Raw genomic sequence first — 22,940 nt, 5'->3', positions numbered from 1 at the left:
GCACATAAGTGGTCCGCAGGTGCGCATTCGCTGTCAAAATAAAAAACACGCACAAGGGTTAGGGTTAAATTTAAAAACTGTACTTTTGAGTTAAAATATATATTTATAATTTTAATAAATGACAAATTAAAAATGCATGAACATTTTTTTGTATCGAAAAAATATCGAACCGTGACACCAAAGTATCGAACCGAACCGAACCGTGAATTTTGTGTATCGTTGCACCCCTAGTTGTTAGTGCACAACACTGTTTGCTATTTTTACCAGAAAAATCAAGTTTTTATTTTAGTTAACAAAAAGCATTTTTTAAAGAAAACTATAATAAGGTCAACATAATGTTGGCAAAGTTGTTTATTTTCCCAAAAAGAAAAATATCCAACCTTTTCCCTTTTTTTCTGTCTTTTAACTTAATATTATCTCACAGCAGAGCTTCTCAGATTAGTACCGTGTCATGTGCCACTGCACACAACAAGCAGATGGAGACCAGTTTAGCAAATAGATGTCCCTCACACACACACGCACGCGCGTGCACACACACACACAGATTCTGGTTCAAGCTTCTGCTTGCACACCTGCTGATCATCAGGTGAGGTGATAAAGTGCACTTCACAGTGTCCACATGGTTTTTAATCTTCTGTTTGTACCGAGCTTACCAAACATTTAATTTCTCTTTCTTTCCCGTGGAAAGTGTGCAGTAATGTCTGTTTTCATAGCAGATTTAATTGATCACATGTCAGAAAATTACTTTTGTGAGTCTGAGGTGGTTTCTTTAAATTACATGGAGAATTACACACACACACAAAAAAAGCAGCAAATCCATCCAAATCAGAGAATGTTTTACATTTCGTGCTAGAAATTTTTGACAGAGTTAATTATGAATCAACAAATCAATTAGCTACCTTATCCTAGATCTTGTATTGCGTACTATCAAAACAAAGGAACAGATCTTCCAGATGACTGAACAGAACATTTTGTTTTTTGTGTTTAAATTAATTTTTTATGCATTTATTTTTGTTGACTGGCAACAAACTGTCTTCTTCTTCTTGCATTTTCAGACTTCCTGAACATTTCTGCTCAGTCAAACAAAAGTAACAGTGATGTGTGCTTTTCTTTTGTAACCACACAGATAATCCTCTCAGTACCCAATACTGTGTTTCTGCTCGTGGTGGGAGGGGACTCGCATTTCTGTTTCTCTAATCTCTGTGAAAATGCTGCTAACACTGACCGGCCTGTCACAAAGTGTGAAGACATCTTTACTGGTTAACTCTGCAGATGCAGCATATGAGCACCTCACAGTAGGGTCAGTGCCACCTGCTGTTGCTCAGCTACTTAGTTAGCATTAGCCACTGAGGGCAGTTAAGCTTACACAGCTTAGTTCAGTGACCCAGTATAGGAGCTACCTACGGGAAATGAAAGGAAGAGAAGGGATAAACAAGCATCAGACTTATACCTAAAAGGATGAACAGACCACTGCCCAACATGATCTCATACAACCTCAGTAGTCCCCGAGGAAAACAACTCTTTTTTTTTTTTAAATGAGCAAATATAAATAGAAAAATTACCATTTTCTTACTTTTAGTGTCTTGTGAGAGAAGCTTTTGATTGGTTTTAGTGTAGTTAGTGAATATTTTGTTTTTAATTAAAGACATTTCAATAAATCCCAGCCTGGCCTGAGTGTTTTTCTTACACTATAAAGGCAGTTGTGCATCAGAACTGCAAGAAAGACACAGGTAAGATCAGAAATAAATTATAATAAAAATCAAAATCTAAAAATAAACCCTCTAGTTAGCTAATCTGATCTACAAATCAGAATTTACAACCATCTTACTGTAATCTGTAAATGTAGGTAAACACAATCCTCTACACTGACCTGCTCTGAGAGATTACTGGAAGATGTGGGCAAAATCTTATGCAACCCAACCACCACCTCTGATGCTTTTAGGAGACATTTGCATGCATGAATCATACACTTAACGACTATATTAGTCAGTTTCTATTCATAACTGTTTGCCTTTGTGTTGCAGTTAACAAAATAATAGACTCACGTTCACCATTATGTATGAAAGTTTTTTATTTTTGATCAGAGGGTTTTTAAATTTAGCCATCTAAAGCAATCCAAGCTCGTCAAGCGCTTGTTAGTATTATATACTTTTGCTTGGTGAATAAGACGACTATAGTGGAAATCTGCAATAAGAAATGTAATCAGTCCCAACCATGTTTTCTTGTCTTTTCCCCCAAGATTTATTATCCAACTCCTTCATCCTGACCAACCCCCACTTTAGGAACAGCTGCTTCCAATATTAGCAGCTACCAAGAGCTAACATATAGACAGACGCTGACTTGATTCAATTTCTTTTCCTTTTGAGTCCCTGAAATTCAAAAGCGCTCATTTACTGCATATAAGTGCATCGGTGCCTGGGTTGCAGTGGAAAAGGTGTTGCTATCGTGATATAAGATCTTCCAAAAACAGAGAACTTTTGTTACTTTCAATAAATGATGAGTGTTACACAATCCATTAAGCGCTGTACTTCATGTCAGCATGAGACACTAAAGGAAGTCAGAGCCAACTGTTTGCTACAGCAAAACTACTAAGAGGATTATGTGCCATGTCTTTTTATACTTTTGTACAACACACTCAGACCTGTTTCAGATTCACATTTGAAGAGATGAGAAATGAAGACAAAGAATTTGAATTTAAAATGTATTACTCAACATTTCCTTGATGAACTCAATTATCAAGTGAAATTATGAATAAAAGCTGGTTTCCTCCCACAGATCAAAGACTTGCATTGGTGATTATAAACTGGCCATAGGTGTGAATCATCACATTAATGGTTGTCAGTCTCTGTGTGTATGCCAGCCCTTCAAAAGGCTTGTTCTAAAGGTTGCTTCTTGTGTTACAGAATTAGATGAGAAGTCAAGAAAATGGATGGCCTTAAAAGAAAAGTTTAAAAAAAAAGCTAATTAATTTAAATAGCTGTCGATATCCAGCTGCCCAAACATTCAAAGATAAGAACATCAGCTAATATTCACAAACACGGTGCTTGGAAATAATTATTTTTGTTAATATACATAAGAGGCGTACAGAAACTGCAGAAAATGTGTCTACAGTCTCAGATGCTAAAATGCAGGATTTTAAATAATTTCATTCTCCAAAATGTGCGAGTTCCTCTTCAGAGTGATCTAATTTAAGACGCTTGGTAAACATTCCCACAACCAATCACAGTAATTAAGGCAAGCAGACAAACACCAGGACTATGACCCACTTTCGGTATTTGTGTGTGCACACGCCTGTGCATGTATTTACCCAAAGTTGTGAGTGTGTGTGTGTGACAATGCCATCTGCAGCAGTGGTAGCAGGACAGTGTTAGCATTAGCCTGTGGATGCTAATCCTCTAATCCAGCCTGTGTGTATCAGAGGGATAAGACGCTGCCTCCACACTCAGTGAAAGAGCCCAAAATGCTTCTTCACTGTTAGTGGAAAAAGGGATGAGTGAGTCCCAGAGGAAACCCAGTGTCAGGAAATGCTGATACCCTGCTGAACCTAAGCACACATGTTTTATTCTCTGCTAACACTCATATGCAAACAGTTCTGCTGGAATCGCCAAAAATAAATGAAATTTACAAAGTGAGGGGATTTATGGGGATTTGGACACAGTCTGATAACTGTGCCACATTACACTGATTAACTCTTTACTGATTAATTTTCAATGTTCTGACAGACCTGACAAATCTCATCTTTAACACTGCAGCCGAACACAAACCTGCCACCTCTGCAACAACTAACGATGACCGCATCTAAGCTGAGCACATAAGCATGCACTGCAGCACAACAGAAAACATGGACACATAGAGTTTAGTGCAGGACTCCATGGAACAATGTAAACTTACTCAAAAAGTTGTCAACTGCTCTGAACGGAGGCGAAGAACAAGCAGGCAGCAGGAGGAAGTGAATCAGTGAATCAGATTGCCAATAAATCAAATTAATTCAGCTGTCTCACTCAGTGAACAGACTGATTACCCCACACAGTTGAAAAATACTTTTGGCATTTTAAGAGTTTTTTTTTTCTTTTTAGTTGTTATACAGTTAGTTATACAATGTTTACCACACCTCTTACTCTTTGAATTCAGATTTTTCAGTCCCATTGCTGTATCAAGATGCATTCATAACCAGACTGATTCCCACCCCTTGCTTTCCTGGCAATTCTCACTTTGGAAAAATACAGGGAAATACTTGCCAGTATTTTATTTTAAAAAATTAAATGTATAAGCTTTACAGATACTACTACTAATAATTCATTTTTTCAAATAGCTTTAAACTCAGATCACATGTGGTGTTTCTTTTGACCACACAGCAGATGTGCTACAGTCTTTAACTGTAGCTGTGCAAACATAAAAGGTGTTTGCATGTGGAAAGACCACAAAACACTACACAACTGTATTACTTCAACTGTAACGTCATGACACATCCAAGTATGTGAAAAACACGTTTCTCAGATGAACATAAATTTTTATGTTTATTAGGACTTTATTTTGTTTAAGACAAACTTTTTCAGCCTCTCGGCACATTATTTTTATTACTTCCTTCTATTAGTACATGAAAAAAAATTATACAAAAGGCTAATGAAATTAGCCTGGTTCATAACTTATGTTAAAAGCAATTTATCTGAATGTAGGGATCGCTAATACCAAAAATTAGACTACCCTCAACTAACCCACATGGGAGTAAAGCTATCAGTATCTCTCAAGTCCATAGAAATGTAAAAAAAAAAAGAAAAATCAATGTATCTTAAAGTTCTTTTATGTTTTGTCTCTCTTTTGATTTGTAAAAACTAATATCATTCAAATTTCAGTGAAGGAAGATGGAAGGGATTCTGGAATTCAAGCAACACTACTGGATTATTTATTTATAATATTACAATTAATATAACCATATTATAATTTTTTCACATTTTTAGGTTTAAATATCAAGGTTATCTGCATATCATGACATTAGTTAATATTTTTTTTTAAGGATAAAGGAATATTCGTTAATTATCGTTTCTTATGAGAAAATATTTCGTGGAGGCTTAAAAATATGTATTTTATTGAACCTTCTCTTGATTTAGGGATTGTGGCAGCTTTGCAACCACCTGAAACAAACACATGCACTGGTCACTACCTCAGAGGATCAGGATGTGTAAAGCATTTACAGTGGGTAAAATTATTGAACACATCGGTAAATTTCTAAGTAAATGTATTTCTAAAGGTGATATTGACATGAAATGATCACTTAATGTCGGTAACAACCCATCCAATCCACACATGCAAGGAAATCAAGCTATAGATGTCTATAAATTAAGTGACATGTAATAATGAGAAACGACACAGGAAAAAGTGTTTAATGAAATGTATTTAATACTTCGTACTAAACCTTTTGTTGGTGATCACAGCTTCACGATGTATGGAGAAACTAGCCGCATGCACTGCTCGGGTGTGATTCTAGCCAGTTCTTCCCTACAGCCAGTCCTCAAATCCTGGAGGTTTCGTGGACCCATTCTATGAACTCTGAGTTTTATTTGTTTCTGTAGATTGGCTGGGTCATTCTAGTAGCTTTGTTTTCTTCCTCTGAAACCAGCTGAGAGTTTCATGGCTGTGTTTGTGATCATTGCTTCCTGAAATGTCTTTCAAATGTCCTGAAATGTCATTTCCTGGTAGACGGAAGAAGATTTTTATCAAGAATGTCTCATCACATTTTTCCATTCATCCTTCTTTCAATTAGACGAAGTGTGCTAGTGCCATAGGCTGGAAAACGGCCATACACTGTGATACTCCCACCTCCAAACATCACTGTTGGTATGGTGTTTCTGGGGTGATATGCACTGCCTTTTGACCTCTGAACATTGTGTATTATGGCCTCCAGTGATATCAATCGTAGTCTAATCTGACCAGACTATATTCTCCCAGTATTTTACAGGCTTGTCTAAATGTTGTTCTGCATACATGCTTCAGCATGCCTTTTCTTTGCGAATGGAGTATTGCAAGGTGAGTGTGCATACAGTCAAGTGCATTACTTATTGCTTTCCTTGAAACAATTGTACCTGCTGATTAGGGCTGCTCAATTAATCGAATTTTAATCACGATTACGATCTGGGCTTTCAACGATCATTAAAAATGACCGAGCCGATTATTAGCCCCTCCCTCATTTATCCGCGACACCTTGAAAATATTGTCGGGCATAAACCGGTCCGTGGCGCAAAAAAGGGTGGAGACCGCTGATTAAGAGGACCCGAGGGAAGCTCGGAAAGCTAAGCAGAAGTTATTTGGAGAGTGACTGCCGTTGGTTGAAAAGAGTTAAAAAAAAAAAACTTCAGTGGTGTTGCACACTATTTTGTATTATTTTTTTAAAGTCATTGTTAACCCTTTAAAGCCGGTCAGAGCAGCACGCTCCGTTTTGCGTAACTATTGTTAAATCCCTGTAGAATCTGAACCGTGTAAGCTAGCGCAATAATTTGTTTTGCACATGAAACCGGAGGAGTTGTACTTACATCTGATGCCATCAGCTTGTCCTCGGTCACGGTTTCGTTCCACATATAGCTTTGCAAAAATTGCATAAAAAGCGCTTGCAGCAACAAAAACATAATATTCCAGAAACACGCTTCGCCGTTCCTATCAGCTGTTCGTAACACTTCCCACAGTGAAATGATGCACATGCTGTTTTCTTTGCAAATTTGCATCATAGGATTGTTTTTTGTTTTTCCTGCAGTATATAAAAATTGCTGTATCTCCAAAATAAAACTATGAAGACACTCAAAATAAATTTCCTGTGGTGGGAAACTATTTTTTGCAACTTTATTGTATTTAAAGTTTTGAGGGATAAACCTCTTAAACTTCTCCAAGTAGAAATATATGTAAACAAAACAAAAGCGATTTTCAAATTTTTTTGTAGTTTATTGCACTTTTTTGAATTTTATGTAATTACTATGCACTTAATGCATACATATTATTAAAATATGGGCTATAACAGTTGTATTGATGTATAGCAACTTGAAATGCTCCCACAAATGGCACTACAGCATGTAAAAAAAAATAAATAAAAATAATATAAGCTCTGGTGGACTTGGTTCTATAGTAGGTCTTAAAGGGTTAAATAAATATCGTCAAATAATCGTGATCTCAATTTCAGTGAAAATAATCGTGATTATCATTTTTGCCATAATCGAGCAGCCCTACTGCTGATTCCAGGTCTTTTTGTAGCTCTCCACAAGTGGTCCTTGGCTCATAGACAACTCTTCTGATATTTGTTTTCACTCTTCTGTCCCAAATCTTGCAGGGAGTAGCTGGTCATGGCAATTTCATAGTGAAATTATGTTCTTTTCACTTCCTGATTACGGCCCCAACAGTGCTCACGGAGAGAGCTCATTAGTTTTACCCATAATGACATATTTCTTGTATGATACCTTAGTAATGAGACAGCTTTTTATGGCACTTCAGATAGGATTGAACCAGGTGGCCAATCAATATCATTTATGTAAGTACTGACAAATTTCAGCTGGTGTCATGACTTTCCATGTCCTTTTCTCTGTCATTTCTCATTATTACACATAATTTATGTACATCTATGGTTTGATTTCATTGCATGTGTGGGCTGGATGGGTTGTTACAGACATCTTGTGAGAATTTCCTTTAGAAATATATTTACGTGTTCAATAATTTTTCCCCTACTGTAAGCTTGAAATTGGAAGCTTTAGAAGCAAATGAACAAAACATATATATGGCACCTTCTTCTGATTTAATGTGGGCTACCTGTGTGTGTGATAGTGAGTCATACTGGAATGGAATAGCAGCATATGGTGCAGCGGATTAAGGTATTATGCTGTGATGCAGGTGACTGGGAAAGCTTCCCTTAATCGCAGATCTGCTAATTGATTAGCCAGCCAGCGGCCCTAACCCTGGACACCGAAATGGCAGCAACTTAAAACCTTCAATCCAATTGCTGTGTGTCATCAACCAACGTGACCACCCATAGTTGCACATACAACACATAAACAAACTGTTTTTGATGGGATGTGATCACTGGATTACTTACTGGCCTTCATCACAAAGACAACAGAGCAACATACATTGTTTTTATTGATCCTGTGATCACCTATGAATCACCTGGAGCATGGGCTTGCAGGAGATCATTCATGACAGCTACGGATCCCTTTAAGCTGCTCAACAATCGCATATCATCACAGCATACCACCCCCTTTGTGCTCTTTGAGTTTGAGGGATTTTAATTTTTTTTTTTTTTGGGGGGGGGGGGGGGGGGGCAGCAGTGTTAAAATTAGATAACGATGACATGGCACAGGTTTACCTCTGGGTTTAGGGTTACAGACACAGCAGCACAGCACAAATAACTCGCGCCACAGCAGCCTTGTTGAGGTTATTACTGTTTATTTGGACTTTGCCATTTGGTTTATGACGTACAACAGTCCAGTCAGGTCCCCGACCTCTAAGCCAAGTGAGTGATTTGTGAGCTGCCTGACGTTCAATGCCTTAAAACAAATCATGGCATCAACGTGGGCAGTGAGGAGAATCAAAGTCTAAAAATAAATGTCTTTGTTTAATCAGGATATATATATTTTTAGATTCTCACATTAATTATAGCTTGTGTGGACCCAGACCTTTAAATGGAAAAACAATGGTCCACTTTTTTTCTTTTTTACTTACTTGCTTTAATATTGAAATGCATATCAATATTTTTCTTTCATGTAAAAATATGTTTAATATAGCTGTATCTATTTATAATTAGTTTTTTTTAAATGTGGTTGAATTTACCCAATCAGAAAACATTTTTTTTGATTTTCAAATGGATAAAAATACGAGAAAAATCCATAGACATCTATTAAGTAAGGTTATGCAAACGAATTAGCTTATTCATATGCAGACTAATAGAGTTTCATCCCTGAAAGCCTGCTTTCAGCCAAGAGAAACCCTGCATACACACATTCTCAATTGTACACTTTTCCACCACAATTGCACACTTATTGCACACAATAAAGTATCTCTCTGTCTCATGTCCTGTGATTGTGACTGTGATTACACTGACAAGTAATGCACTTCTTACATAAATGGACTGTGCACTTGTATTTCATATATAGACAGATATGCATAAACATATGTATACTGAGCATCTGTACAGCAGCATCTGGATGACAAGTAAGGTTGAGTCAAGTTTGTGGTCATAACGAGTTCTGCTGCTGTAAATAACAGATTATAAACCGGGTGCTAAAAATACTTGCTGAACTTTCTCCTCAGGTAGCCTAATTAAATGTGATTGGTCGCACCTGTTCGAGCCGCACTAACGTTGAAGTTGAACTAGGCCACGGTGGTGCACCGTAAAGACAACGTCCTGGGAATAGGAAACACGGGTGGGGAGGTGTCGGTAATCTCACCTTTGGGAAAGGGGTTCGGCTGAATGATGTAGAGAAACGCGTGGACCATATGGAAGAGGATCCCCATGCTCCCTGGCTCGTAATAAGCGTGGGTGTCGTAAACCGCCGCGGGTACAAACCCAAAATCCAGCGGCTCCACCGGCGGAGGTGAGCGCTCTCTGCGGGAGTCCGACCGGACCTCAGCCGGTACCGCGCCCCTCTCATCCGCCTGCTCTTCGCTGCCTGTGGCCCCCCAGCAGAGCAGCAGCACGAGCCAGCGTGTCCACAGCATGGCTCCCCAAGGTCCTACTCGGTTTCCAAAAAAAAAAAAAAAAAAAGTATGAGGGGGAAAGGAAACACAAAACTGGAGGGAGAAGGGGGGTGACACCTGTCCCTCCGGGTGGTGTTTTTTTATCCCCACACCGCAAAAACAACCGTCCTAAGGAAAAGTTTTAAAAACAACATCCAATGGTCGCAGGAGTAGCAGCCGTTAGCTACGGGTTTCCCGGTACGGAGTCATCACCGACATCTTCCCGGGGCTCCGGCGGCCGAAGACGAGCGCTCACACATTCTCACCGGCTTCGTCCTGCGAGCAGCCTAATCTCGCGTGCACGTAAAAGGCTCGAGCACGCTCGCGCGCGTTTGAAAGCTGGTCGGGAGCATCTGTGGCGCGCGACACCGCTCTGACCAGCCACCTGTCACCCTCTCTCTCTCTCTCTCTCATCCCCAGGTGTACTGTTCAAGCAGAGGTTCAGAGAGGGTCAGCTGAGCACGCCCGCTGACTTCACAACAGGAAACCAAAAGGTGGATTTAAGCAGGCTGTTTGTTTGTCCAGGACAGAGTCAATACAGTAAAATATAACGAGGTGTGGAGATTTTTGTTAACTAAAATTAACAAAATGAGTGAATAAAAACCAAAAATGTTTTTAAAAAAAATCATAAATCTTGCCTCTGCTATTCATACTAATGTCTTACTATTTGGCTTTGGTTTGTGTTCTTTTTCTCTCAGGAATTAAAATTCTGCTTCCAACATCTGAGCCAATAACGCAACTGGTATAAATTTTGAGCTTTTTGACCCTGCAGTTGATCCAACAATCATCATTTTGAAGGGTTTGGTTCATGGGGAGATATTTTTGTGTATGAACGTGTTTCAAGCTTGATACATTTAGTCTGAGCCTGCTAAAGTAGCTTTGCATGATTCAGAAGTTCAGAATAATCTTGTTTTAAATACTGTTTGACTTGGCTACACCTTGGGCCTCTGTGAGTAAAAGTGAGTCTGGACACTTAGCAGTTGTCTGTTAGATAGTTCAGCAACGGGAACATCTGGCAAAAGATGCAAGGTTTGACTTGGCAAGAAAGTGTGGAAACAAAGCATTGAGTTTAACGGAAACAGTATAGTCTGGTTAAGCCTTTAAAAACCGCTTTGATGGCTTCATGAGTAAGTGCTCTCTTTCGTCCTCTCTCATCTCACATGCAGCTTTTATGTGGCACCGGATGGGTTAAATGTGGAAAAACCTGAAATATGTCGACACAATCAGGGATGTCGTGTAGCCAGACCATTTATGTGAGCTGGACCTTTGGCAAAAAGCCCCCACCCTACCCCTGTGTGTGATGACATACACCCCCTCTAAATGTCCATTCAAGGGGAACAGTGGGCTGCAGTGTTTGCCTGGTTAACAGGGAGGGCATCGACTCCTTTCACTGAAAAGCATGCGCGCACACACAAAATCACACCAGAAACTTACAAAACAGTCTTGTTTTATTCTCCTTCTACCACGTAAGGAGATACATTACACGAATGAGCTGTACATGGAAGAGAAAAAAAAAAAACTCATACACTGTCCGTTTTTAGGTAGAGATCCATCCACATGCTGAAAAATACCTCACATATGACACACACACACACTAATGCTGCATTCACACTCCTCCTTCCAGCAGTATACAGCTATTTTTTTCCACTGTACGGACCATGATCCTGTAGTGAGACTGGACTTGGCCCCTGGCTGTGCCCCTCATGGACCCTCACTGGTCTCAGTTAAGATAAAAAATCTTGTTCAACGGTTGGGTCTATAATTTGTATAAGTATTGCATAAAAATGTCTCTAATTCCCAAACAGTTAATGGATCATTTTTGTAAATCCCCTTGAACTGAGGTTTGAAGTCTGCACTTCAGTCACATCTTCACTGTTTGATTTAAATCCACTCAAACTACAAAAACTGTGTCACTGTCCAGCAAATTAAGGACCGAACTGTGCCTGATCAGTTTTTAGTCCTGCGTTCCTCCTGCTCAGACCTTTGAGTCAAAGATGTAGCAAGTCCAAGTTGCAATTCTCTTTCCACGCAGCCAGAACCCATCCTTGTAATAACTCTTTACTTCCCTCCCCAGAAAAATCTTAATCCATCGTTTTGCATAAAAAGATATAAACTAGCTTCAACACAGAAAACCTGCACTTTGTTCATTGACAAGCTAGTTTTGGCCTGGATTATGAAGAAATCAGCATACAATGAAGCATTTCATGTGATTTTCACATCCACTCTCACTCAGATAGCGAGGAATGAGAAAACATGTCAGATCAGTTTCCAACATCAAAAAGCAAACAGAAGAAAATGTTATATGGCTGTGATGTGTCGCCACTATTATCTGTAGGCCACATGCTTCAATGAAAAAGGTACAAATTAAGCACATAAATAAGTCACACCTGTCAGGCCTGGTAGGCCATCTCAAAATAAATACAAATCTGCACCATCATCTCAGTGCTTTAAGGTAATACCAACACAAATGACATTAAGCCTTCCAACTTTTTATATCTCTTAAGTTACCAAACCAAACATTACAACTGAAGCTGATGCAGCCAAGCAAAGCCATTCTTAGTGTCACTGCTGCCATATTTAACCTGCTGGGACTGCAACTCACCTCATCACCTCAGATCAACCTCTGTGTGTGTGTGTTAGAGCTTCTGTCTGCAGAATAACTTCATGATTTGAATCCTTCCATGTGATTGTGATTCAATTTAGAAAAAAGATTTGAAACCTGTCATAAAAACGTCATTTCAAATATCATCAGCCTTTTTTTTTTGGAATAATTAAAAAAAACTAGTAAAAACTTTTGTTCTTTCTAAAAACAGCTTCTTACTGATTGTGCTTCTGAACACACGTGATTTGACATACGCAGATTTCTCTCTGTAGTCTGCTCCTCCCGTGTTTTACATGCTGTCTTCATCAGCGAGTGTGTCACCGCCAGGCCTCTGACCCAGTGCCAGAGCCCGCTTGGCTCATCAGACACACGCAGGACCAGCTGGAAACGTCTGATGCCACCTCGGATGCTTGTAGTAACAGCTTTATGCCTTTGCTGGTTTTGTCAGTCAATAAATAAATAAATACTTGAGGGGTCAGGTGCACAAAAGTAAGTACGGTCTGAGCATGCTCCATGACCCATGTCTGATCCCTGTAGTGTTGCCAGGATTGCTACACTGGTCCTTCAGTCTATTCGGTTGCCACAGATGGTGAAGCGATCTATCTCCAGCAGGTCTTTCTTTGGTGGTCGGTGTGCAAGTCCGCCTCCTTCCAGTCCCGTGTCAGCGTTGATGATTTTGTCATCGTCCTCCTCGTCAGGAGTCGTCAGGAATGTGTCTGAGTCACTCTTCGGGAAGGAGGGGGCAGCGTTTTCTGCTGTGTTGGTGGGCTGACAGATGTCTGACGGCAGAGAGGTTTCTCCTTTGTCAGCTGTGGATTCTGTTATAAAGCAAGTTAAGAGTTTTTAGCAGCAGTTAAACTCAGGAAAAGAGACAGTGAGACAGAGTGACTGAGCTACCTTGCTGCGGTGAAACGTGAACATGTTTTGTCCGGTGAGCTCTAGAGTTTGCACGGCTGGAGGCGACAGAAGGCGGAGGGTTAAAGAGCTTTTCCTCCATATTGGCCTCTTTGACAAACACACAGGAAGTTCCCAGGAGAACGATACTGTTGAGAACCTTCAGAGTGATCATCCTGCTCACACAGACAGGCAAAAGTCACGTGAACATGAAAACAAACAGTGTCAAGAAAATAATCAAAAATGATGAAGACATGTTGGCCAATTACCCCAAGTAAAACAGCAGCACACACATAAACGAGAGCGACCCCTGGATCTTCACTGAGCTGGTCACCACTCTGATCAGCTGAAAAAAACATCGTCACATTTATAAGCAAGCAAACGTGGGAGCAAACATCTCAATATCAAAAGCCATCCTGTGAAAGAACGACTGACCAGCAGCGCTAAAGGAAGCGGGATGAAGCCCATTCTCCTGGATACTGAGTCACTGTAGTCTGTGTACGCCTGGAGACACAGTTAACACATTGTTATGTAAAACATCAACAAGCAGCACAGTTTTACTCATGGATAACTCAGTCCATTCTTTTAATGAAATCATAAGCTAAAAATCAGGAAAAACTGCTGGATGTGCTTTCAACACGTTCCTCATTCACTGTTTAAACGTTACTCACCGACTGATGGATCAGAATCAATAATTATCAGATGTTATGATCAGGGGTGAATAGCAATAACAGAAAAGGACATATGCACAACACCGTCATCAGTGTATCATGCTGCAACTGAATCAAGGTGTATGAGGCAGGGCTACTGGCAATGGTGGATGCTGGCACGCATGTCTGAGCTCTTCTGAGTGTGGTGGAAATGTGACCGGACAGAGGTACCAAGATGAGGCGCCCCAACCTGCACCGGTGCCATTCTTGCGGCAGCAACCCACCCTACAGCTGTTACCGGCACACAGTGGCCAGTAGATCAGGAGCATGTCCTGGCGCCAGTCAGGATTTAGTCCCAAAAGGTCTCCTACTGAGCATGCCGGGGACATGCTGTGTTGAAATTCATGAGAGGCAGCCGCAACAAGTAAGCAGTGCACAGCTGCAGCCTGCACTCAGGAATGGAGAGACATCCCTCAACTTACTCAGGCACTGAATATGCAGTCCAGGCCATACCTTGTATTATAGTGAGGGTTTATGAAATCTATTCAAAACGCTAACCTGCCTTTTGTTTTTGGACTAGTATATATAATAAAAAAAGAGGAAATAAGATGATATGTAGTGTCATACAGAAGAAAATGTTGTCTTTCATTAGAGAAAACACAAACAGCACCTTGTCCTTTTATTTGTATTTTCCTAAATTACTGTGATTTGAGCCGCTTCACTCACATTTTTCTGCCGACTGCTGACTAGGTCAAAGGCGAGGCTGGCTCTGTATTCCCCGTATACCTGAGACAGAGGCAACGTGTCAACCGATACAAGAGAAACATCAAAATATAAAACAAATAAGCTACTGAGTAGAGCGCCTGCCTTGTCGTGGTGACGTAACAAATGTTAACTTGTTTACTGCAAGTCTCATAATTGGTTTACCTGCTTGTTCTTTACTGTGGTGCATGAATGCGACGTGAAAGCACAGTAAAGGTAAATTCATGAAGCCGAAAAGAAGCAAAAATGTGTGTGTGCGGATTAAACGTGGATTAGTATGGACTCACAGGTACTTGAACACTTACAATGTGAGTGAGGTTTGTGTGATTAGGTTTGACAGTTTGGGGATAAAGGGGTTAATCCCTTCCTGTGGGGCTGCTTTCTGTTACATAAGCATAGTTACAACTCGTTGGAGGAAAATCAAAGAGAAAGGCGACTCATGAGGGAAGGAAGTGAGAAACTGATAAGGAAAAAATGGGCCTGCTGACGGTTTCTCTTGCAGGTGGATGATTCTCTAACAGTATAACAATAGTGCTAAAGAGACCAACAAAGTGAAAATACACAGATTTGTAAATCATGAAATACTACAATATAACATATTTTATATGGGTCAAGTGACCAGAACTCTAATCCTGTTATTGTTCTAGATCATCTTAATTTGAGGTCCATATGGTAAATACTAAATATTTTACCTATTATGTTTTGAAACACAAAACTAGATTTAACATGTATATAACCCTAAACATGACAGAAAAATATGCACCATCATTTCAGTTCCTTAAAGTAATTTCTATCACTGCTGTTAGTTTTGCTGTGAGATCACAACATTGTAAAATGGGTTACACTGTTTGAATGGTGAAGTTTGTTTCTTCAATTGAAAACAGTGGAAGCATTTTCACTTGGATCAGTGTGCATTAAACTAAGCTCTTGCCATAGGACCATATATCAAATCTAAAATAGAGCAGATCAAACTTAGTTGCTGCTATGCGTGTTAGCCTGTTAGTGTGGCATCATTACATTACTCACTGTAAGCATTTTTCCTGCATATACAACTGAAATTCTGCACATTACTCTCAAATTTGTTTTGTTGACCGCTTAGTTGGCTTTCTTTTCTGATGCAACTATTGTCAAAGCACAGATTCTCTCTGATGTTAAGTAATATACAGGTTGTACTGACCATGGTGTCACAGGTCCAACCCCTTCATATCCCCAGTTACTGCCTGGAGAAACCTTGTGTCAGGTTAAACTGGCCATCTGCGAGGCTGTGTCTGTACTCCCCATATACTAAATCTAACCTCACAGGTATGACACGTTTTCCAAAAGATCCCTGACGTCCTTTGAAGAGAAATGCCCATAACTGAGGAAAAAGAAGCTCTAAAACTTAATTATCATAGTGCACTGGTTTTTCTCTGTACACTGCAGCAGATGTTTAATGATGCCAAGAATATATAAATAAAACTGCAGCCCATTTCTAAGTTCAGCTGATACATGGTGACACTATACCAATATTTAGATGTGCTTATATGCGCAAAAGCACATCCAAATGTAGAAAGTAATAGATCTAAGACATAAATGAGAAAATATCCCATTAAAATGTTTTTTATACCTAGAATAGTGACACTCCCCACTAATCTTTTCCACACAAATATCTGAACTGTGTTGAAGCTGATAGACAACTGTCCACAATTTTAATTGTATTAATAATCTTTTAAGCTTATTTCCCATTTTATGGTGATTTATTCCAAGTTTTTCCACATCGGAGCTTGCTAAGACTGTCAGATGTTCATTCTAACTAACAGATTTATTTTATCTGATTTAAACTGTGTTTCTCATTGTACTGAATTGCTGTTGGGTGAACATGATAGAATAGTTAATGTGTTTCTCCTCTAGTTGCCAAACACTCAACTGCACTTTAACCAAGTTAATAAACCGTCAAACGTACAGAGAAAGGACTTACATCAGCACTGATGTCATTGAATTTGGTGATAAAGGCGTGCTTGACAACATCCACGGCAACCTCTGAGGCTATCACCATGACTACATCAGGAAACAGCACCCACAAGTGGTCTGACAACAAACACATTGAAATCTAATCAGTATAATTATTTAATCTAGTATTAGTAGTAAAAGAAAACAGTGAGCTACTTAGCAAGAGTGAAAAGACCCGATTATGAACCTAATCGGGGTACTATGATAAAGCACATCTGTATGCAGCTGTATAGCTTTCAGTACTCTTTGCAAAGCTTTGTATTAGGTTACCGGCATTCCATGAAAACTGCTCCATGTTTCTCAGACAGACGATGAGCAGGAGGATGTAGTTGGTGAACCTCTCTTTTATGTCTATGGGAAACAAACAAATCAATCCAGGATTAACCTACTTTGTGCTCACTGCAGTTGAGCTCGATTCCACATATTTACCTTGTATTAAATAATCATACTGAGAGGAGGAGGCACAAAGTATTCAAAAATTTTGATTCTTGTGGAACGTAGCCAGCTGTTTTACCACCACTTACCACTGTTTGACATCTGGAAAAGGTTGTTCTTTTCAAACTTCTTAAATACACTCCCTTTGATCTCAACAAACTGCAGAAAAAAGAAAAACCCAACATAAAAACATCAGGACTGAACTGGAGATGCCGCATGTTTTAAACGGGGTAATATGTCTGTGCATAAAACTCACGTTGTTTGACATCATAATGGTGAGCAAGGACTTGTTGTGGGAGTTGAAAGCTACATTGAGAGTTGTGGCCTGAACCATGATGAGGATGGCATGAAGAACTGGATACATATTGAGGAAAAACACACATTTTCTGCACTGTAATAATACTGACGCAATGACTTTATGTTCCCTACTAGTCTGAAGTACAGCTGTTAGATTTGCTGCTGCTGATTACTTCAACTTTGATTGACTGTTTGGTTTATGAAAAAAGTTGAAGACTGGGAAGATTAAATAGCAGAGTGATGAATAACGCTTGTTTGGGATCACTGGGGGCATTTATTCTTCCAGGTCTTTCCTTTTGCCTCTAATGTGGCCTTTTTCTATCAGTTTCAAAATCTGAATTTAAGCTTTTAATTTCATTTGTTTTAAATACACTTCAGGAAAACATTTTGCTGAACGATAAAACTGATTAATGTTGCAAATCAACTTTAAACTGACTAACTTTTAACCGTTTTAATATCAGTGATGTTTTTGAGGATACAGACGTAGAGAACAGCCATGAGGAAGTGAGGAATCACGCCAATATGCGCTCTCTTCTTCTCCTTGGGTTCTGTGGCGGTCCAGTACAGAGCGTCCAGTATGTCTTGGCCAAATGATGAGAATAGGCGGTCCGCCACCTGACGACACAGGGAAGGGAAGGATGACGGGGGAGAGCTAGTCAATGTGTGGTGCAGTGTCATTAGATACTGAACTGGCCAATGAGGAAGATTACACAGTGTACCTCTAACATGTTGTAGATGATGTATAGTTTGATGACAGACTGTCCTCTGATGAGATGGTACATCATGGCGTAATCCACGTAGCTCATCATTGAGTAACACAGCACCATAATAAAGCCTTTGAGTACGTCGCACACCTGGGCTGGCTGAAGCAAGCGGGAGCCGCTAAATAACACACAAACGTCACAGACAAGGAAAATGTTCACAAGAAAATCACCAGAACAGAACAGCATAGTTGGCTGTTGCCTCAGAGCTCTGCTGCCCCCTGGAGGTCAATAATAACATTGCACTGCCTCAGACAAAGACCTTGCCCAGGGTGACAGAGCCCCCTTTAAAGTGGGACTGCAGAACATATTTATTCCTTGCACCTGTTTTATTTGTATTTTTATATATATATATATATATATATATTTTTTTTTTTTTTTTTTTTTCTCCCCTCAATGAACCACAATTTGATTCTTTACAGTTTCTAAAAAGAATTCTGGATTTGAGGAAAGCAGGGAAGCTCTAAATATGGGTCATGTTGCCTACGCTGTACATATCACAAGATATGCAGATTTTGGAAAAGGTGCTCACAACGCAACACAAAAAATTAAGTGACTGTAATCAAACTGATTAACAGTGTAATATTAGTACTGATCAACAAAGGACTAATAAGGGATGCACCTGCCTAATACATGGAGTGTATATCAGCCCAATCCTGACTCAGAAAGCCAGACTGGGTGTCGGTGACAATGAGCAGACGAATGGGGCCAATATGTTCAGCATTTTTCTGTTTACTTTGTCACACATCAGCATCAGTGAACCAGCTCCTAATGCAAAAGCAATCATAACCGAGGGAATATAGGGGCAAAGGTTTTGCATTTTATAGGTATGTCAACTTTACCATATCAACAGCTTTAATTTTTATGTTGATAGAAGTTTATTATTAAACTGCAAACTGTGGTCAAGTTAGGTGACATGATTGAAAATCCCCGACGAACATGATGGTTTCCATGTCGGCGTCTCCCTCCCATTTGCTCTCACTCCCATTATGTTCAGTTTACTGATGTAATGCTTGTTGGGACGCTTTTATTGCACAGCAGGATTCAGAGTCTATTATTACTCCACATCTGTGAGAGCAGGTGCACTCACAGTGACAACAGGTAAACAAGAAACTAGTGAGACTGTAAATAAAGTAAACAACTTTTTCTTTATTTTATTCATCTTGCTCAAATTGCTGCAAATCAGTAAATGTAAATAGCCAGAGTTTGCTTTTTTTTTTACAACATCATGACAGCAATGACTAGGTCGAGCCTGACATTTCGACTTTGTTTTGCTCTATTATTCTCTGATTTCTTATGTTTTACTAACCAATTTTGAAGACAGAAAAATCACTGATGAAGAGCTGAGGCTCTACTCCAACATTATACTTCGCAGGACCTGATAATCATGATAATCACAACATTTGTACCTCGTACATAAATGACATCTAACACAATCTATGCAAATATACTTTTAATGATGGTGGAGTTGTACTGATGAGAAGCACATGTATCAAAATATTCCCTGTTAATAACAAATGATGGGTTAAGGAAATGTACTTTAATACTTATATATATAATAAAATGTACTCTAATACTTATGCTTATACGTTACCTGAGACCACAACATGGCACTGTGAAGAGTCGCAACAGGGCCAGAATCACCCTGAGGGGCAACAGCGTAAACACATAGAGGAAGGCGTCCAGACAGAGGAAGAAGCCGAATGTCATCAGCTGAAAACAGGAAGAGAGGGGAGAAATACATTTATTACAACTGTGTTTATTTCATTTCATTTTTTTTCTTTAAGTGTGGGGGTGTACAGTGTGTTCACCTTCTCCAGTTCTTTGGGGATGCGGAGGCATGTGTAGACCCTCTCTCTGCGCTCGGTGTATTTGGCCTCGTTGTGTTCTAGGAAGTAACCTCTGGTGAGCTCAGTAGTTATGAATCTGACCAGAGACAGGTCTACAGATACAGACAGGAATAAATTATTATTTTTACTGTGTTTTGAATCTATCACAAACAACACTATCAACACAGCACACATAGAGGAGTCCTTACTTAATGGTAAATTCCATCAGATGAGAACTGGCTACACTAAAACCAAAACTACTCGAGCTAATCTGCTGCTGGAACCGTCTAAACTCCTCTGCTGAAGCTTAGAAACATGAACGAAGGGATTTGTTCCCATTTAGCCACAAGAGTATTAGTGAGGTTGGCCACTCGTGGTTCGATCAGGCCTGGTAGGAACTCCAGTTCATCCCAAAGGTGTTAAGGTTTGGAAAGTTAAAGCTGTTCTGGTCACTTGGTTTTATATCAACTTTTTTTATTTCACTTACATGTTTGAAGCGGCTTTAGACCTTATACTATGTTCTTTTTTTCTTTTCTTTTTTTTAAATATTAGGCTCCTTTTTTACATTATATAATGACAATGCATACTCAGTATTCTGTTCAGAGTCATCTGGTTTTTCAAGTACTCATAGCATATTTTGTTCCCTTTATTTGGATAAATCCAATAATAAAAAAGAAGTCCTCTTCATTAGTATTAAAATGGACTATCATTAGCATTCATTAACATCCAGTGCTTTTATTTAGGTATTTAATCTGACTTCTAAATCAGTGCAATTTAACCTATGGTAACGATATTTTATATGCGTGAACTCAAGAAGAGCTGAGAAACAAAGTCTTTGACATCTAGCAGTCTGGAAAGGGATACAAAGCCATTTCTAAAGCTTTGGGACTCCACAGAGGCATGGTGAGAGCCATTATCCACAAATGGAGAAAACTTGGACCAGTGGTGAACCTTCCCAGGAGTGGGCAGCCAACCAATATTACTCCGAGAGCTGATCGACGGCTCATCTATGAAGTCACAAAAGAACCTGAACAATATCTGAAGAACTGCAAGCCTCACTTGGCTCAATTAAAGTCAGAGTTCATGATTCAACAATAAAAAAAGAAGAGACTGGATAAAACATGGTGGTGGTAGTGTGATGGTCTGGGGTTACTTTGCTCCTTCAGGACCTGGAAGACTTGCTGGGGTAAAAGGAAACATGAATTCTGCTCTTTACCAAAACATCCTGGAGGAGAATGTCTGGCAGTCAGTGCCCTGAAGCTCAAGAGCACTTGGAGCACTTGCCAGCTATCGCAAACGCCTGACTGCAGTTCTTGCAGTGTTATCAAGGGTGACGCAGCCATCAGGTTTAGAGGGGAATTATTTTTTCACACAAGGACACGTAGGTTTGAATAGTGTTTTTCCCTTACTGAATGAAATCATAATTTAAAATGCGTGTTGTACTTACTCTCGTGAACTAAGACCAATATTAAAAAGTGTTTGATGTGAAGCAAATATGAAAAGGGCTCAAACAGTACTGTATTTTTTTCCAGCTCTGGGGGAGCTTTATAGATAAAGTTTATTTTCTGAACAAAAGGAGCAGAGTTCAAAATATGTAGGTGTTTAGCAACCAAGAATGGTCAAAAAAATCTTTATCCAGTTGCATTAAAAATAGCAATATTGAGTATATACATAAGAAGACCGCGAGTGCACCTTCTGAATTCACAGAGAAAGAAAAGTGTATAAAATTTAGAAACAGCTGAGCTTTATGGAAGGGATGTACACGCTTTCTAATAAACAAATCTTACTAGAATAAACCACAACAACTTATGTTGCCAATCATCTGAAAACACATGGCCTTTTTTTCTTCTTCTTGCAACTGGGTCAAAAATGATTGCCGTAAGCATTACGTTGAGCAATCTTTCAAGTCAACACGGGTGTCTGTGCACCTATGGCTCACACGGTGTCCACCGACTCATCCGAGTGCGCCTGTGCAGAGAACCAAACCGCACGAGAAGCCAACTGGCTGACCTGGACTTTCTGCATGATCACATGCAGTACTGCTGTCTTACTAACAGTCAGAAATCCTCCTGCTAGGTTTAATTTGGATGCATATCACACAATTGTGCCACCTGCTCGTTACTTTACTCCAGCTCAGTTTCTCACAAACAGCTGCTGAGGCTGCCTGCAGCTACATCCCCACAACATGTGCAAACTCGGAGCAAGCCCCGATAAGCTGCAGAAGCTCAGTTGATATTTTACATGCCTTCTCGAGAAACTCTACAAAAAACACCCTACAGCCGCCGTAAACAATAATTATCTCAGCTGCTAGCTAGCGCTGTCAAACTGGGAGTCAGCGCCTGTGGAAACGAAGCTAGCTCTCACCTGACAGGTTGCTCTTCTTTCCCCTGCTAGCGCCATTTTTATCGTTAAATCCCAGCGTCTCCGTGACTCCGTCTTTCTCCTTATTCTTCCCCGCTGTGGCAGCCTTCTTCTCCCTCTCGCTGTCCTCCTTCTCCTTCTCTTCACCCAGACCTGTCGACAGCGCCTCCGCCATCTTCGCCAAACGAAAGTTTCAGGCCGCTGCTGCCTGGGAAACTGACGGTCAGACGTCATCACGCACTGCAGGTTGTTCAACTCACCGGCAGATGTCGCCAAAGCCCTGAGATTATTTGCCGCACATTATTTATTTTTCCCCTTTCTCAGTTTATAATCCCACGAAGCTAAAAACATTAAAAAAGACTGTATAAAATGACACAACTATCAGCTTACGTTTCATTATAACCTATTCAACTGAGAAAGACTGTGAATGAACAAAATAAAACATACAAAGCTGATTGAGTTTTTATTACCGTGTATGCAATAGATTCACTATCATCATAACCCTTTTCCAATTGCACCTATAGGCAATTAGGCAATTAGTTGTGTGAAAGTAACAGAAACACACACACAAATGTGTTCAATATTTAAGGAATTTGCTGATTTGCGTGGTTCTGCTCTTCTTATATATCGCTGCAGCCAACACATCTCAAGA

The 22,940-nt window shown here is 39.7% G+C and overlaps 2 protein-coding genes across 14 annotated transcripts in view; both read right to left on the bottom strand.

Annotated features, from left to right (window-relative positions):
* Positions 1-10,073, bottom strand: part of prom1b (prominin 1 b) — a 28,404-nt gene extending 18,331 nt beyond the window's left edge. For 4 of the 13 annotated variants that reach the window (XR_014892703.1, XM_085276478.1, XM_085276480.1 and 1 more), the window contains exon 1: positions 9,420-10,071. Coding sequence is in view for 9 of the 13 variants with exons in the window: in XM_085276478.1 (XP_085132604.1) it covers positions 9,420-9,690 (271 nt within the window). In the remaining 4 variants the exon portion in view is untranslated. Of the gene's footprint in view, positions 1-9,419 lie in introns of all 13 variants that reach the window. The other 9 variants (XR_014892701.1, XR_014892704.1, XM_085276479.1 and 6 more) reach the window with 4 other exon arrangements.
* Positions 10,074-11,138: 1,065 nt separating this feature from the next.
* tapt1b (transmembrane anterior posterior transformation 1b) lies at positions 11,139-22,487 on the bottom strand. Its single transcript, XM_085276476.1, has 14 exons — positions 22,292-22,487; positions 19,910-20,040; positions 19,693-19,811; positions 18,057-18,219; positions 17,817-17,952; positions 17,297-17,394; positions 17,130-17,199; positions 16,876-16,956; positions 16,574-16,683; positions 14,581-14,640; positions 13,640-13,708; positions 13,474-13,550; positions 13,208-13,380; positions 11,139-13,128 (listed from the first exon to the last, which is right to left on the bottom strand). Exons 1-14 carry the CDS (start codon positions 22,461-22,463, stop codon positions 12,875-12,877), a joined length of 1,713 nt encoding a protein of 570 aa, XP_085132602.1. The 5' UTR covers positions 22,464-22,487; the 3' UTR covers positions 11,139-12,874.
* Between the last annotated feature and the right edge of the window lie 453 nt (positions 22,488-22,940).

This window comes from Mchenga conophoros, linkage group LG6, assembly GCF_057382185.1.
Source record: "Mchenga conophoros isolate Kocher_MC1m ecotype Shallow Benthic linkage group LG6, M_conophoros_male_GT1.1, whole genome shotgun sequence".
Lineage (NCBI taxonomy): Eukaryota > Metazoa > Chordata > Actinopteri > Cichliformes > Cichlidae > Mchenga > Mchenga conophoros.
This window is presented reverse-complemented; position numbering and strand designations above follow the sequence as displayed.